At 37.7% G+C, this 16,879-nt stretch overlaps 1 protein-coding gene across 21 annotated transcripts in view; it reads left to right on the forward strand.

Moving 5' to 3' along the window:
- Limch1 (LIM and calponin homology domains 1) overlaps window positions 1–16,879 on the forward strand; it is a 329,430-nt gene that overhangs the window by 236,375 nt on the left and 76,176 nt on the right. For 16 of the 21 annotated variants that reach the window (XM_021262418.2, XM_087187511.1, XM_087187515.1 and 13 more), the window contains 4 exons: window positions 342–448; window positions 3,054–3,084; window positions 5,073–5,183; window positions 12,592–12,787. In XM_021262418.2, the coding sequence (XP_021118077.1) occupies window positions 342–448; window positions 3,054–3,084; window positions 5,073–5,183; window positions 12,592–12,787 (445 nt within the window). Of the gene's footprint in view, window positions 1–341; window positions 449–3,053; window positions 3,085–5,072; window positions 5,184–8,468; window positions 12,247–12,591; window positions 12,788–16,879 lie in introns of those variants that run through there. The other 5 variants (XM_087187522.1, XM_087187523.1, XM_087187527.1 and 2 more) reach the window with 4 other exon arrangements.

The raw sequence follows: 16,879 nt of genomic DNA on the forward strand, positions 1-16,879 counted from the left end.
GAAGCAATGGAGAATATCTGGCTCTTAAAAAATACTATTCCCTAAAAAGATGCTAGGTTCTCCTTTACAATGGCACTTTACTTGCGTTTTATACAAAGGTATGAAGTTAAATGGAAAAATGAATTTGGCATGGTTGTGTGTTTGGAAGTTTAAGTGTCCGTTTATTCTGGCATTTCCTAACAAAGCATAATTTTATTATGCAACACTCTATAATTTAGACATGATTCTCGCAGTCTCAGTGGATGGTCTCCCTCCAGCAATTTGAGCTATTAACAGCAAAGGGCTGGTTCATAATGATAATTTACAATAATATGGACTTGGATGTCTTTTCTTCCTTCCAGGATAATATTATCTTATTCTTGAGAGGTTGTAAAGAACTCGGCCTGAAAGAATCTCAACTCTTTGACCCGAGTGACCTCCAGGACACGTCCAACAGAGTAACAATCAAGTAAGTAATGCATGATTTATGGTTAAGGGAAACCTCTTGATGGTTTGATTTGCAGTTTTATGATGATTTTTGTAAGTTCTAAGAGGCAGAGAATTGGATACGCCTAATAAAATGAAAATATGAAGGCACAAGCAAATTTTCTAAACAAGGTATGCTGGCCTTCTGTCTGTGTAGCTTTTATTCTGATCAGACTTTTTTCAAATACAGGAGTCATATATACAGATTTAGAATTTTGAAGAAGAGGAAAATGTTAAGTAAAGCATAACAGAGAGGCAAGAGAGAAATATGCACAGAATGTTTGTGTGTTGACAAAAACCTTTTATTGGCTCCAATTTTGGGGATTTGGATAGGTTCATGGAAGACCACAAACTAGGTAAACAGTTCCAAACTCTGCTTATTATGCAAAGAAGGAATTACATTAAGGAGAAACCTCTCCTCATTTGTAACTGTTTTCTTATATGTGTCAGTCATGTGGAGATGGATCATTGGCCCTCTGGCTGTTGCTGACTGTATCTACTCAAGGAGCCAGGTCTGGAGCCAAAGTGTTCCTGGAGAAGAATGTCAGAGTGAAAGAAAAGGCAGTGTACTTTTGTGTAATGAAATTGTTTGTGACTAGGGTACAGGGAGGAAACGTCCTGATGAGATGGCAGAAGTTACTTTTTTGTAGTTTAGATGTTCAGATCCTACTGATTTCCTATGAAATATTTTCCACCTTAACTAAACAATATTTAACATGAATATGTTTTATTAATAAGTTGAATTGCATAGATAGGGTCTTTGGATTGGTAACTTTTGGGGTCATTTTATTATGGAAGAACAGAAAAGGAACAGAAGCCAAAATTCAGAGCTGTTAATTTTGTAGTATTTGCTGATATTGGTTTCAAAATGAAAACAATAATAATAACAGTATAGTGAGAATATGGAGGAAATGGAATTTATTAATGAAATAAGGCTTGGGGGTTTATATTGGATTTTATGATTCATGACTGGGAATAAGGAAGTCAGCTGTGACTGATCACTTAAAATTACTTGTCTGTTGTCAATGTGCCATTCTTTAATATTTCTCATGAAAAATATTTAGTTAAGTAAAAAAATCGCTGAATAAAAATTAGGATATTTGAATATAAAAACCACCATAATCCTCACTTGACACATCTACCTAAATCTGGCCTCTGTAAATCATGGTTCATTTGGGGAAATTATTTTAGGTTCTGCCTCATCTCACATTCGTACTTTCACCTCGTGGTGAAGGACCAGAAACAGTAAGAACTGTGCAATATTGTGGGCAATAATTAGCCACATACACTGCTTGGAGTGTGGAGGAAATTTCACTCTGAGTGTTGGCAGCTGGATTTGGGTTTTTGGGAGCCATTTTCAATAATAAATTACTAAACTAGGGGAGTCTACGGCTGATTGGTTTTAGAAATTCATAAGTCATATCCTTTATTGCTTATATATAAAAACTAGGCCTCAGAAAATCAGGGCATAGCCCTAGGTCTGCAGCTCCCTAGGTCAGTGGCCTTAGTTTTTCATAAAAAGTTTAGATTTTTTTCAATCTGCTTCTTTTTGTTAAGTGAAAAAAAAAAAATCAGCAGATATCTAAGCAGATAGTGCCATCTTTTTTCTATTAATGGCACACCACGTTTCTATTAAAATTAAAAGCATGAAAATATATTCTTAATCAAATCCAAATTGGATTAATGATTCTTTTAATCTAAGTTTTTGATGCTGGGATTATCTCCTCCCTAGTATACCGCATTGTTTTCTAGTGCTTTAAATCTCAATTGACTTGAGTTGCCCACCTATTTGTTCATATGGACTTTTTCAGTCAGAATACATTGCAGTGAAGTAATCAGAGTCTAAATACTTTATGGAATTCTTTACTGGTTTATCTGATAGAATTTCTACATTCTTGCCCTCCTCAGTGAAGTTACTATGGAGAAAAGGATGCAGCAATTCTTTTAGTATTTATTGATTGACATGTTAATATAACTTTGAAATAATTTTGGAGAAATTTTAATGTTTCTCTGTACACTTTTGTTATGTATAGTTTAAGCATCAACGTGTATGTGTATTTGAGAATGCGTGTGTATGTTTGAACATAACATGTATATTTTCATGTTTTGGACTAATCCCCAATGTTAATTTATGTCCAAAGCAGAAAAGAACAAATGTTTGGATAGTATTCCTTATGGTACACATAACTTGGGGTCTATTTAATTAAAGTTTCTGACCTTTATTAAAAGTACTTAAAGATTTTTGTAGTGCAGTCAGATTTCAGCCAAGGCAGATTCTTCAACTGCTGAGCTTTGAAAATTCAAATGTAAATAGTCACAACTCTAAACAGAATTCTTCATTTTCCACATGTGACAAAGTTCATTTTTCATGTTGCATGGTGGAACTTTTCCCCAGCCTTGTCCTATTTGTTTGGTAAACAATTTTATTCAGTGCCTGAAATCTCCGGTCATAGGCCTTTTAAAACTAACTATATTTTTGTATGTCCTTTTATGTATTTACTTCAAGTACATCTCAAAGGTGTTTAAGGAACAATCACAGTGAACAAATGACTAATCTGATAACATTTCTTTTCATTTTCCTAACCTAGGAATCCTGATTTTACTAGGAAGCTGAAAAATGTAAGTGTTGTAACTTCCCTCTGTATCCTTCTTACTTTAATGATTCAAGTACAGGATAAAATTTATCTAAATTCAATGCCTCTCCAAGATTTACTGGCAAGACTCTTTCTTAGAAAAAGAAATGTATATATCTCTATTGAATAATGACTGTGATAGAACTAAAAGCAGTAGATTTGAGAGACTTTCTCTTTAATTAATTAAGTGCTCAGTCCAGAAATAACCAAATGAAAGCTTGTGTTCTGTTTGTGATTCAGTTTCTTAAAACACAAAATGATCAGCTCAACACTAACATTAGCTGATTTCCCTTTGTGGGCCCAGATGGGATTATTAAGTTAAGCAGTTGGGCAAACTGTTTTAGGAAAGGATCAGCATTATATAAATCGTGTTGACTGCTGTGGCCCTGTCTTTTTTGTATTTTGTTTTCCTATTTATCTTTGGAGTTGTTGTTAGTTCTTGACTGAACTGGTGAACTTTTTGTAGTTGAATCTTATTTTTCAAGTAGCAAGTGTATTCATGCTTTTTATTTTAAATTTAAATTGGGAATTGTAAGAAGTAACCTATATCTAAAATAGAAAACTTAGCTGTGACCTCTTTTTTTTAGTTTCCCAAATGTTATTTGATTGACATTCTCATTTTTATCTTTTTTTCTTCCTTCGTACAATTAGAGACATGTACCATTTTTTTCATCATACAATTTTAAGTAAATCAGAAAACCCATAATTTAAACCACAGCATGGTCTAGCTTCCTTTTCCTTATTATTCCTTCCAAGACAGGGTCATACTCTAAATAATACATTAATTATTTTATGGCCCTAGTTAATGTCCTAACATTTGGAATTATCTGTTCTCTAGAAATTTATTTGTAAGCAATCAGTTAATAAAAGACCTCTGGAAATTTTGAAGGATTCCTGATGTAAAATTTTCCCACAGAGGTAGAAAACGGAGTCACATCCTAGCATTGATCAACATAACCATATTTTGGGCCTGTGGCCAGCTGGAACCATAGACCTGTATCACATTGTCCAAAGCATTTTCTGGCGTACCAAGTAGAATGAGTTACAATAAGTCCTTCCCAGCCTTGTTGAAGCAGTAAGACAGAATATGAAAATAAAATACTAGTATGAGTTTGTACATGGGCCTCAGGTTCTTATAAATCAGCTCCAAGGAGTTCATCTTAGCTGACTCCTGCGGGGAGTCAATGAGATGAGCGTTTGCTCTTCTTGTGGACGAGACTCTTTGGAAAGACATGACAAAATTAATTTAAGACTGTAGCATCAGACCATTGAATATTTATAAAAATCTTTAAACATCCAAAGTCATCTCATTGGTAGAACCATGTCAAGGATAAAAATTCTCCACGTCAGGAATCTATCCTAGTCTGTCCTAAGTGAGGTATCTGCAGATCATGTTCTTCACTGCATTGCTTTCTTCCAGTGTTTTAATCAGATACATTGTGTTGATTCTGTACTAGGAAACACTAATTAAACTCTGTAATTTCTTTGGGATTTTTGCCATTATTCTTAGGGGAACCTCTGAGTCCACAAGTAGAAACTGTGGGCCTTCAAAATCACCTCTTTCAAGGAAATTGAGAGTCTATTTCATTACTTGTCTGAGTAAAAACTCCAAAGGGTTTCTGAAAAATGTTGCTGCCTAATTTTGAAACCTTCACTACATGAAAATAATTTTGGAGGATTTATTTTTCCTCCTTGCTATCTTGGGGATCACTTTCTTACAACCTAACTTTTCCTAAAACTGGAGTCTTACGGTAACTACTGATTCAGGTTTTGTTGACTGAGACAGCATTGGGTGGTTCTGATTAACATAATTTTACATTTAATGGATCCCTCATGCATGGAAGTTTTTGTAAATCAGCTTTGCTCATTCTTTCCTTCCTGCTTGCTTGTTAGTAGAGCACTATTGATTCCTCAGTGTAAACATCATTCGTGAAGGCATGTTCTCTTGCTCGGGTGCATTGTTTTCTTCCACAGGTATTAGTTACCATTTACTGGCTGGGGAAAGCTGCAAACAGCTGTACTTCCTACAATGGAACTACACTGAACCTGAAGGAGTTTGAAGGATTGTTGGCTCAGATGAGAAAGGTAACTTGGCTTTTCTTCTTTATCCCATGAGGTTTAGACAAGGTGGGAAAGGGACACATTTTCTTGTTTTTAAGATTATTACAGTTCCATGTGGTGAAACTGTACAGGCCAAAGATGTCACATATTCAAGGAAATGACTATTTGTCTTACCAATGACATCTTTGCCTCATATATCTCATACCTACCTGAACTTTAATACCCTTTGGAGAATGGAAGATCTGAGCTGGACCCAACTTTAATTCCAAAAGACCAAATTTCATCTCCCAGTATATGGCTTTGTATGCAAAGGAACTTGTTTTCTTGGAGGAATAATGCTTGAATTAAACAATGCAGTATTATACAAAAATGCACATGTGCTCTGCACTTTCAGCCTAAAGGTCATTTTGCTTGCCCATCCGGGCCTTGATGTGGGTGAGTAATCCCAGCCAAGTTCTGGTCTTGGCACACGCCCTGGACGAGCTCTGGTGAATGAGGAGCATTCTGTTCTGATATGTGTTTCTTATGGCCATTGGATTTGAATGGCCTAGAAACTTGGAAAATATTTGTAAAGCTTGATTTGTTTATTTGATGAAACATTTCGATTGAACATTATTAAAAGCTTGGTTTATTTATTTGATTATGGGAAAGACTGAGGTAGGAACTTGCCAAGGAAACATTGGAATGCTTTGTGTGTACTTGCCTGCATGTTCTTTCCTGAGGCTCAGCAATATATCTAATTTGTCCAAAGTATTAGTAATCCACATCAATGTATTTTGGATCAGGATATATTAAAACACAATAGTTGAGGCTTTGCTCTTTTGCATTTCTCTAACATTCAAAATAAAAGAACTAATAAGACCTCACTGAGAGATAGTCAGTGCTTTACAACTTTTAATACTTAAAGCAAGAAATTTCTTCCACCTTTCTAATAATTTTCTCTCCTTAAAACTAATAGTCTTTACATTTCGCCAGAGCTAGTCTGGCTCATGTACTGACAAATAGACAAAGCTTTCATACTGGTCATGACACATATAAACAAAGTTCTTTAAACTAAATTCTTGTAAAAATAAACACCCCCCACATGACAAAGCACAACATACTGTTTCTTAATCGTAGTTCTTGTTTGTCCTTTAGTTTTTCCTCTCACTCTATTCTTAGCAAAACTACAAAGGTAAGTTCCAGGCTGGATGTGAGAAGTCTAAATGTTTGTTTTTATGTTAAATTCGGACTTGAATAATAATATATGAGCCATTGTTTTAAGCACTTTAAAGCTCTGTCTACCTCACAATTCCCCTGCTGGATTCTCTTAGAATCTGGTATATTCTCATTACTGAATGTTCTTACCACTAGTCTAGCACCTCTATAATCTGACCCTTTCTACTGAGACAGTTACTTCAGCTGCCTTTGAAGTGATGTGATATTAACAGCCGTTACCCTCTTTAATTACGTGGCAGCACATGATGCCGTTCAGATCCCTAAACGAAGCACAACTGTCACTATCATGGCCAGCTGCACTGCACCCCTCTCACTATACAAAGCTGAAGGTTAATTACCTGAGCTTCACTGGTCTACCCAAGCAGCTGGAAATAGTTGTTTTATCTATAAATTATTGTCCCATTTTATCACTTAGGATTGTGTTCAAGTGAGAAAGAACTCCAAATAATAGCTAAAATAAGGTTCTTACTTATTTCTAACCCTAAATGAAGCCTGGACAGGAGAAGTCTAGGGCTGAGATGGGAGTTCCAGGTCTGTCTCAAGACAGGAGGCCCAAGATCTTCTGTCTTTTGCACCACCGTGGCTTCTCCCTTGCTGGTTTGAGATAACTGCTCAGGCTTTCCTGCACTATTCAAGAAGAAGGAGGAATGGGGGACAAAGGTCTATGTTTTCCCTTTAAACAAACTTTGGGATGTTATGTGCTATGTGCCTGCTGCGTTTTTATTGCAGATAGGTAAGTTAATTAGATATCTTGTGTGCAGTTAGATGGGACCAGCCCTCCAGGAGCCAACACAGCAAGAAGCCAACATGGAGAACAATTGAGGCATGTTCACTGGTTAGCATTATAAAAAGAAAAAGAAGTATTACTTCCCCTAGAGATAGATAGCAGTGATTGATATTCTAAATGGGAAATTCCTTATATGTGATTTGTCTTGCCATTTGACCGCCATTTAATCAATATTACCTAGGTGACTGTACTTGTTATTGGTTGGTCATGGTTTTGTCCCACCTCATGCCCACCTTGTAAATTTCTATTGGATCTTAAAGTTTTGTCCCACTTTGTACCTGCCTCACCACATGGCTTTGCGGTATAAAACATCTGAACCATGGGATGGGTGGGCAACACACTTTCCGGTCCCCTTTCTGTCTCTTTTAGGCAGAAGCTTTCTTTCTCCCGGTAAATTTTTCCTACTTTTAACCTCCATTGTTCCTAGAATTCATTCTTCAATTTCAGAGAACAGGAACTCGCGTTTCGGGTATCTAGTAGGTTTAGTATATCTAGTAGGCTTTCCCCCTATATCATTTTGAATGTCCCTTCCCAAATCCATGTTGAAATTTAATTGCTACTGTGATAGACTGGGAGGTGGGATCTTCAAAAGGTGATTAGGTCACAGAGGGTCCACCCTCATGAATACATTAATGTTATTATTCCCAGAGTGGGTTCCTTATCTTTGTTGTAAAAGTGAGTCACTTTTGCATGTGTACTCTCTAATCATATCATGCCCTCTGCCTTGTTATGAAGATGCTTACAAGATGACAGCACCTTGATTTTGGACTTCTCATCCTTCCAAACTATGAGAAATAATTTTTTTTCTTTATAAATGTCCTAGTGTGTGGCATTCTCTTATAGCAGCACTAAACATATTAAAACAACCCCCCGCTTACATCCTATTGACTTGAACTTAGTCACATATCCATACCTACCTACAACAAAAGACATAGACGTGGAATGAGTGGACTTTATTTCAGCTGAAAGTCATGGATTTTTTTTTTTTTGCAAAGAAGATCATGACAAATATTGAGGGAATACTAGAGTCTCTTCTGTTCATATTTAAGCTGAAATGAATTTGAAATTAAAACATTTTCTTCCATAAAGCAGAGTAGCCAGAAATTTTTTACACTCATTTTTCTAGTGGAATAAATTTACATAAAAGTATGAACTATAGGGCAACTCATAAAGACCTGCCATGTACCTAACGCATATAAATTCCTTTGCCTAGAATCTAGCACATAGAAGATATTCATAGATTATTGCTGCTGCTACCTGCACAGAGGGTCTCTGCAAACAAGGTGACAGTGGTCTTTCACTGAGCCTGGGTATATCATGGAAGGCCTCCCAAAAAGGGGGGCACATAAGCTAAACAAATTGTACTGAAAAAATACTGAGATTGAAGAGATACCATAGAAATCTCAGGAACTGGAGCTACAAGGTCAGCAATTTAGTTCTTCCTCTGTGTCTTTTTCTCATTTCTTCTGATTGCGCCTTAATTTCATTCACCCTCCTACAGGCAGATATGCCCTTGTAATACTGAATGGAGCCAACAGCATCTCCAAGGCTACCTGCCTCTAACTCCTTCCCCAGAAAGGCAAGAGAACACTTCCCATAGCCCCAGATGTACAGTTCCTGGGAATGTACTGTCCTTTTCCTGTACCAGTCACTGTGACCACTATGAGTTGTCTAATCCATTCTGTTTCAGGAGGTGAGGGGATTAACAGAAAGAAGGAATAAAGAGGAGGAAATAGGACCTGCAAACAAATGCAGACCCTAAATAGCACTGCTATCAGCTTCTGTTCCCTCAACCTGCCTTATTTTTTCATATATCCCCCAACTTTGTGTCTATGGTGGATTTCTGCTTATTTTTTGTCTTCCCTACTAGAACATAATCCCCATAAGAACAGGGGCTGTGTTGATTTTTGCATAATACTGTGTCCCCAGGACTAGAACAGTACCCAACACATGGAATATGCTGAGTCGGTATTTGTGGGATGAATCATTTCTGCAACCAGAGTGGATGGGTGGAGAATCAGTGATCATATTGGAAAACTAGAACCCTCTGACACTTAAGAATAGGACCTAGCTACCTTATACTGTAAATCACAAAGGAAGCAGAAAATGTGGAGTGGAAAAATGGAGGTGTCTGGAGTTTCTCAGATACCCCAAGGCAGCCACTGATCCTAGCTGGTTCTCATTCTCACAAAAAGAGGGGACAAAAAGTGGAATAATACAAAGATTTCATAGAAGCTAGTAGTTCTTCCCTTTTCATTACACATTCTTACTAGAACAACTCCCAATTAGCACAATAGACTGATTTTAGTCTTATCTCCCTTCCTCAGAGTGCTCTGTTGGAGAAGGAAAGCTACCCAGCTCCAAGGTGAAGAGTACAGACAATGTAATTAGACCTCATGAAAGGAGAGCTTAGACTGTATCACCCTTTGTGCAGGTTTATATCTTCTCCCTTCCCCAAAAGGTTCATTTTAGGTGACTTAATAAAGGCCAGTAAAATTGTGTGTGCTGCGGATAGCCACATCTTTATCTCTGGCTGAAGAGCTTCTTGTTTCACCCCAAAGTTCCTGGGGCACCAGGTTGGCCAAGGGTAGCCATGATGGCCTGTTTTTCACTCTTCAATCTGGCTATGCTACTCAGCTCCCAGCCCATGCACTGGACCCAAGGATTTATTCTTGACTTTCTGCACAATCATGAACAGGGTGGCCTTTCTGGGTTTTTTTTCCCATAACTAGCTGTGAGAAAGCAGCTGAAGCTCCAAGAAACATGCTGACTTTCCCTTTCTTCCTGGCTCTTCTGTGGTTTGTGGGGTGGGGGTGGACAGGCCTTGGGGGAAACCTTTCTGATATTATTTTCTCAATCCAGTTTTGTAATGTTGCACCAAGCAGCTTGTCGGCATGTCACTTCCAGATGCGACCAGTGGCCCACATTCCTGAATGTCCGTCCTCTCTGACGGAAACTGGGCCCAGGCCATGTAGATATGGGGTATAAATGGAGGAGAGAAAAAGAGTACCATGTGTGTGAAGTTATTTTCCTAACTCAATTTACAAGTGTGCAATTTGTATATAGAAATTTATATACCTGGTGAATAAATAATACTAATTATAACCATAGCTGATACTTTTACTTATTTTGTATTATGCATTTTTCTGAATGCTTTCAATATAGTAACACATTTAACTCTTCTAGCATCCTTGTAAAACAAGTGTTATTACTGGCCCCATTTTACAGATGAGAACTAGTAAGGTGAGATAGCCTACCTTAGATCACACAGCTGGCATGGGGTAGAGTCAAGATTTAAATTCAGTCTGGCTTCCCTACTATGCTCTTACCCTAAGTGGAATTTCTTGTGCAAGATTTATAGTTCAGTGAGCTAGTCATAAAGAACATTTATCTAGGGACATGCTCCAGGTTAGTACTATCCCTAGAGAAAGGAGATAGCAAGTACCCAGTGGGAGAGAAGAATATCCTGATGGTAGAGAAGATCTGATGGGAGAGCTAGAACTACACCAAAGATGATTGACTCTTTTTAGGTTTTACCATTTGGAATTTGGAGCCAGAATCCTGTTTTAGAATCACGGCTTTGCTGCTTACTGTGTGATCTCAGTCAAGTTACTCAATCTCTCTGATTCTTATTTCTCTCTTTTGTAAGATAAGGACAATGCTAACCACATCATTGGGTGGCTGTGAGGACTAAATAACATCATGTACAAAAGGCATCACATACAGCCCTAGTTGTGGAAAAAAGGTTCAATGAAAGTGACCTTTGTTTTTTAGCCATATGGCCTATTCTCAATACATAAATATTTCAAGATAATGATTCATATTTCTAAAGAAATTCAATGCAAAACTGTATCTGATGTAGGTCCATACTTTTCAGTGAGTCACAAGTTTTTCCTTTTTCAGCTGTTAGGCCTGGTTTTTGTTCCAAGTCCTGCTTAACTTTAGACCTGCAAGTAAACTACCTTAATTTCCGTAACTGGAATTTCTGCCTTCCTGTGGAGACTCATGTCATCTGTGCTCACTCGGGCCATTTGACAACCTATCCTTCAGGGGGCTTTAATCAGGTCCTCTGTGGAGGCTCCAGGGTCCTCCTCTCTGCCTGTCCTTGTCCTCTCGCCCACTCCCCTCTTTTGATGCAGAAGTTGTGTGCGCCTTAAGAATTACAACCACTCCATCCCCCCAAATGCCTCCCACTGGGGATTGTGTCAGAGGACCAGGATATAATTGATAGAAGCAGCCAGCAAAGGCACTTCCTACAAAGGCAGTGACTCCTGTGGGCATCTTAGAGAGTCTAGACCAGTTTCCAAAACTTCTAATATACAGAATATTTATTTATGTATCCTTTTGACTGGGAATGCAGAAGGGACCTTCATGTGCGTCTTGGGAAATCCACAATGTGACATTCCATCTTTGCAGATGAGAACATGCCCCTCCACTGCTGTTATCCACAGTCCTGATTTTAAGCAACAGCCTGGAGGATATTAAACTGAGGTTTATCTTTGAGTGACTGGAGTTATTTTTGTTTTTGTCAGCCTGGACCATTGTAATGAATGCTAAGACATTGGTGGGAATAAGGCTTTTATTATAATCCAAGGGTGAGGATGGCTTTGACTGACCTTTCTTCTGCTGGAGTTTCAGTGTTTTAGTATGTGCCGCTTGTGCTGGAAAGAATTTATAATCACCGGCTGTCAAAGACAGCCATTGTTCTCACTGCTGCGAACATGTGGGTCAGCCCCAAGTGCTTTCGACTCCCTCAGTGCCAAGCTCTGGCTGAGAGCAAGAGCATGCCTGGAGTCTTTTGAGGCATCAGGAAAAGCATTTTGCATATTTTTCATTGCTTTTTTATAAAAAAAAAAAAAAAAAACGTTTTGCCTCAGAAAGACAGCTCTCTTTCAGAGTAGGAATTTCCCTCCAAGGTAGCAGAAGATGGAAACATGCTGCTCCAGGATTTTACAGAGCTGATTCTGCCACAAAAACAAATGCTGCTTGTATTTGCCAGATAGCCGAAGCAGTTGCCCGGCTAAACTAGGGGCTTGGTCCCGGGACAGACATGCAGATATGGATTCTGAAAGACAAGTCAAGGTTAAGGTTTTGCTTTTTTGTTTTTATTGATCCTTGCATTCTTATAAATCCAAACGTTGTGATCCTTTATTCTTAATTCTTTTTCCCCTTTTTTGGACATTATGGTGTATGATACTTGAGGATTGTTTTTAATGTTGTGCATGATTTTCAGGTTAAGAAAATGTGGCAGAGAAAGGTTAAGGAATGGAACCATCACTTGTACCTGCTACTCGCTCCCATAGCTGGTTGCCACAGCCTTTCCATACTAATTTGATGTGCAGTATTTTTGGAAAGATTTTCCTGCTCTTGTAGGCTCTGTGTCTGTTGCACTGATGTTTGTAATTCTTTTGCTTTGTTTTGGGGCAGGAGACTGATGACATTGAGAGTCCTAAACGCAGCATCCGAGACAGTGGTTACATTGATTGCTGGGATTCTGAGCGCAGTGACTCCCTTTCCCCTCCTCGCCACGGCAGGGATGATTCCTTCGACAGCCTGGACTCCTTTGGCTCCCGCTCCCGCCAGACACCTTCACCAGATGTAGTGCTCAGGGGAAGCAGCGATGGTAGGTTGGGGTCTCCATAAGCCACAAATCTCAGAATTAATCATTGATAAGGAGAGCATTCCTGCTGGGAAGGCAGACTCCATACCCACCTTGCTGGAATCCAGTAATTCTATAAGCTGGTGGGAAAAGTCTTTGAATGTTGGTTTTTATGGTTCTCAGAATCTTGATTGGCTTTGCTAGCAGTTTATTTGAACACCACCTGAATGAGCATATCTTCTAATGGAAAATGTGTTACATCATTTTTCCCTCAGTAAGTCAAGACATTGTGCAGACCATTAGCTCATAAAGTGTGCTAAAGTTTATATACTCAGGTATGAGAAAGGAAAATGTTGGAGTGAGTACCCCACTGTCTAAGTGAAAATGAACCAACTTCCAGCAAATGAGAAAAGTATCGCATATGCTTATGAAAGTTCCAAAGCTTAGGATGGCATAACTCATTGACACATTTTTGGCAGTCTGTTTGAAGCTTCTGATATCTGTCTAGTTGGCTGTCCCGATGCAGGTGCCTGCTAATGTGTAATGCACAACCCAAGCTGCTTGTTTGCCCTGAGGCTGGATTTGATTTAAATCCCATGGATTTTATATCACCTGTATGGAATGATCATTTTTCATTATAAAAATGTATGGTCCTGTAACTTGATATAAATTTAGTGCTCATATTTTAGAAGCTGTTTGCCTTAGTTATCTTGTACCTCTGCACTTGTAGAAAGTGAATGTGGCTTGATTCTGTATGCATAAACTTTGCAGAAGGACACCAAGGCTAGTGGAAGCTTAATTGTTTCTATTTTTTTATGTATTGCTTGGTTGATAATATTATCTGGACTTAGGCCTGCTCTCTGAGATCAAAATGGACTCTTGTAGCTAAAAGAGCCCTTTTGGCTGTAAAATTGTATTACTAAAATACCTGAGTATTTAATGTACCCAGGTTTCTCACTGTATTACTCAGCGTGTCTCATTTAATATCTTATTTAATCCTCAGTTAATCTCATTTAGTATCTCGTTTAGTATCTCGTTTAATCCTCAGCACAGATATTGGAGAGTCCTAGTATCCCACTTAGTTCTCCTATGGAGCTGGAGACTCTCCTTCTTACCCTTATTTTACAGATGAACCTTTAAAATGCTAAGTAATTGCCCCAATATTTTTGAGTGGCAAAAATTACTGTCAGTAAAATAGTCTAATAATATTAGCCTCAAAAAGTGTGAGCCCAAAACTTATTATGCTCTTAAGCATAATTTATCTTTGTGTAATAGATGTTTTATTCTAAAATGACTGAACTGATGCTTTTGTTTAGGATTTAAACTTTCTAGCAAATATATTAGCCTCAGGGCCATATAATGTGTGACTCCTAAAGAATTCCATGGTGCACTGTAAGCCAATTGAGAAACATTTCTAAAATTGTATGTGACATCTGAAGTACCACCCACAGTACTTGGAGTTAAATACCAGCTCCATGATCTAATTAGGCTTTAACATAACCACATAGTAGATTTCCTTTTGTAAAACATATCTTAACCAAACTATTTCATCCATATTGTTTTGATTGCTTTTAAAAAATCGTTGCTTTTTTTTCACACTGGTGTTTTGTAACGCATAATATAGACCCTTTATTCTGTCACCAGCTTCAAGGGGTTCAGAATTTCTAGCAAACCACATCTTGAAGGGATTTGAGATTTTAAAATAGTAATTACTAATATTATACTAATATGTACTGAGGCACAATTTAGTTTGCAGCAATTAAGATTGGTAAACTAGAGTCTATTTATAAATAGTTTCCCCTTCTGAAGAATAACATGGAATTGAGCTTTATGAAACACTGTCATGAAAGAGTATCTTACACAGATTTCACCAATCAGCTTGATACCTTAAGGCATGTTCCTGTAAACTAATCAAGACCTAATGAGGTTTTTAAAGAAAACAACACATTTTTAATCTGCCTTTTAAAAAAAGAGTATAATTTTAGCCAAATACAGGTTGGATTTCATAAGACTTTATGGTATGTTTTTTCAAATGATGCTAATCAACAAGATTGCTACTTCTAATAAACACTTCCAAATTTGGAAGAACTTTAAATCTTGAAAATTTATTTTCTAGGACTCACAACCAATTAGACAAAGTCCTACCATGAAGTTCTTCAACTCTATATTGAATCAATATGGGGACCTTTTATTTTATTACTGGCACCCATTGCTATGCTCAAAAAAGACAGTCAAAGGGTACACTCATGAGAGGTGCCATGGTTCTGTGAGTTGGACACAGAGCTCCCTAATGGGAATGCTGTATCTACTGGGTCGATTCAGCCAAGCTTTCTTGCTAGTTAGGTGCCCAATTCCTCTCTCACCTTCACTAGGCACTTAATGGGTCTCATTGGAGAGGAAATGTAACATCTTCCACTCAGTTGCTTTAAAATTAATGCCACATTTTATAAACATGGTGCCCTGTGTTAGGTGAATATTCTTATCTTTTATATGAAAGGTATTAAAAGACATATAAGGAATGAAGAAGTTAAAGTGGTAGAGGAATATTCAAAAGCAAAGCATTGGGATTGTACTGTATATGACAAAGATATGTTTAAAGAAAAAGTGTCCCCTAATTCCTGGAAAGGAAAGACAAGTAGCCTCATGGAAAGGATGATCAGACATTGATAAATAATACCATCATCCCGTGCTGTTTCATTTTCTAACTTTGACTATACATGGAGAAGCCACCTTAGTAAATGTCCATGTTGGTAAGATGAATTGAAATCAAAATATTTTTAAGTCCTAGCATTAGATAAGATGATCTACTGAAGGCATACCAAGACAGCCTCTTCCTAGGCACTTTCGGTCATCTCATTTTATCTTCATGATGTCCCAGGAGAGTGATATTATTATCTCTGTAAAGACCTGAGGTACAAAGAGTTTAAATTCCCAGGGTCACAGAACTACTATGTGATGGAGCAGAAATGAGAGTCTGATTTCTAAACACGAGACTACGTGTCTTTCAACTGAGCCACCTGTCTCGAGATATTTGTAAGCTAACATTTCCTGAAATATCTAAGACATTCATCAAAGAATAAATGGGTGCAAAAATGATGTGCTTATGTGTGAAACAACATTTTGAGACTTTTAATTAGTATGTTTTAAATATTGTACATAAATAAGGTTCATATATTATAGGGATTTAAAACTGCAGAACCTGAGACAACTGTAATCCATTACTAAGCTTTTACAGTTGATTGAAGAATCATTCTCTCTCATTCACTTATTCAGTACAGTGTAATACTTCTCCCTAGTCAGGACACTTTAAGCAGAGAGTATTTTTCCAAAAGAAGTGTGTTACAAAGGAAAGATCTTTGGGAGTCCAGAGAACAAAAATTGATTCTCAGAGCTGTCACCACCCAGCCATGAAGAGGGGCTCTTTTGACCTCTCTGAGCCTTTTTCCACCATAATAAAATGGGAATAACATCAAGTGGGGAAACAAGCCTCTAAGTGTGGCAAGACAAGAGGGTATCAGTGTTTGTTTACAAAGCGATTCACAGGGCACTATAAACATTTTATTATGACACTGGGACAGTTAAAAAGCTTGGATATAGGAAGGGGGTAAGTAATGAAAGCTGATACTCGAATACTAACAAGTAATGAAAGGGTCAAAATTTCAGAAAGGAGACTGAAAGCAAGCCGCATGCATAATTCATAAGCTGAATATTTCACGTACAACAATAGGCAAGTTGTTTATGGGCAATTCTTTGAACTTTTACTGTCTTTTAAAAGTTATTATATCATTTAATCTCTAGAGGAGATCATTTCATCCCTATTTTACAGAAAAGGAGAATAAAGCCTGTTGAATGTGTCTAGGAGTCCACACCTTGTTTCTGATAGCTCCAGAACTGTTAGGACAGAGAAAGAAAGCAGCATTTGTTGAACACTTGCTGCTAAGTGCTGTACTGATAGTTTCCCATGGATACAATACTCCTGACAGTCCAATGAAGCAGGTGATATTATTGTCCCATTTTACAGATTGGAAAACAGGCTGAAAGTGGTGAAATAATATGTGCAAAATCTCCTATGAGCCTGACGAGTAGCAAAGCTCAAAATGAAGTAGGTCTGACATA

This window comes from Heterocephalus glaber, unplaced genomic scaffold, assembly GCF_053883595.1.
Source record: "Heterocephalus glaber isolate CG9 unplaced genomic scaffold, H.glaber_assembly_v1.0 deba00001509, whole genome shotgun sequence".
Taxonomy (NCBI): domain Eukaryota; kingdom Metazoa; phylum Chordata; class Mammalia; order Rodentia; family Bathyergidae; genus Heterocephalus; species Heterocephalus glaber.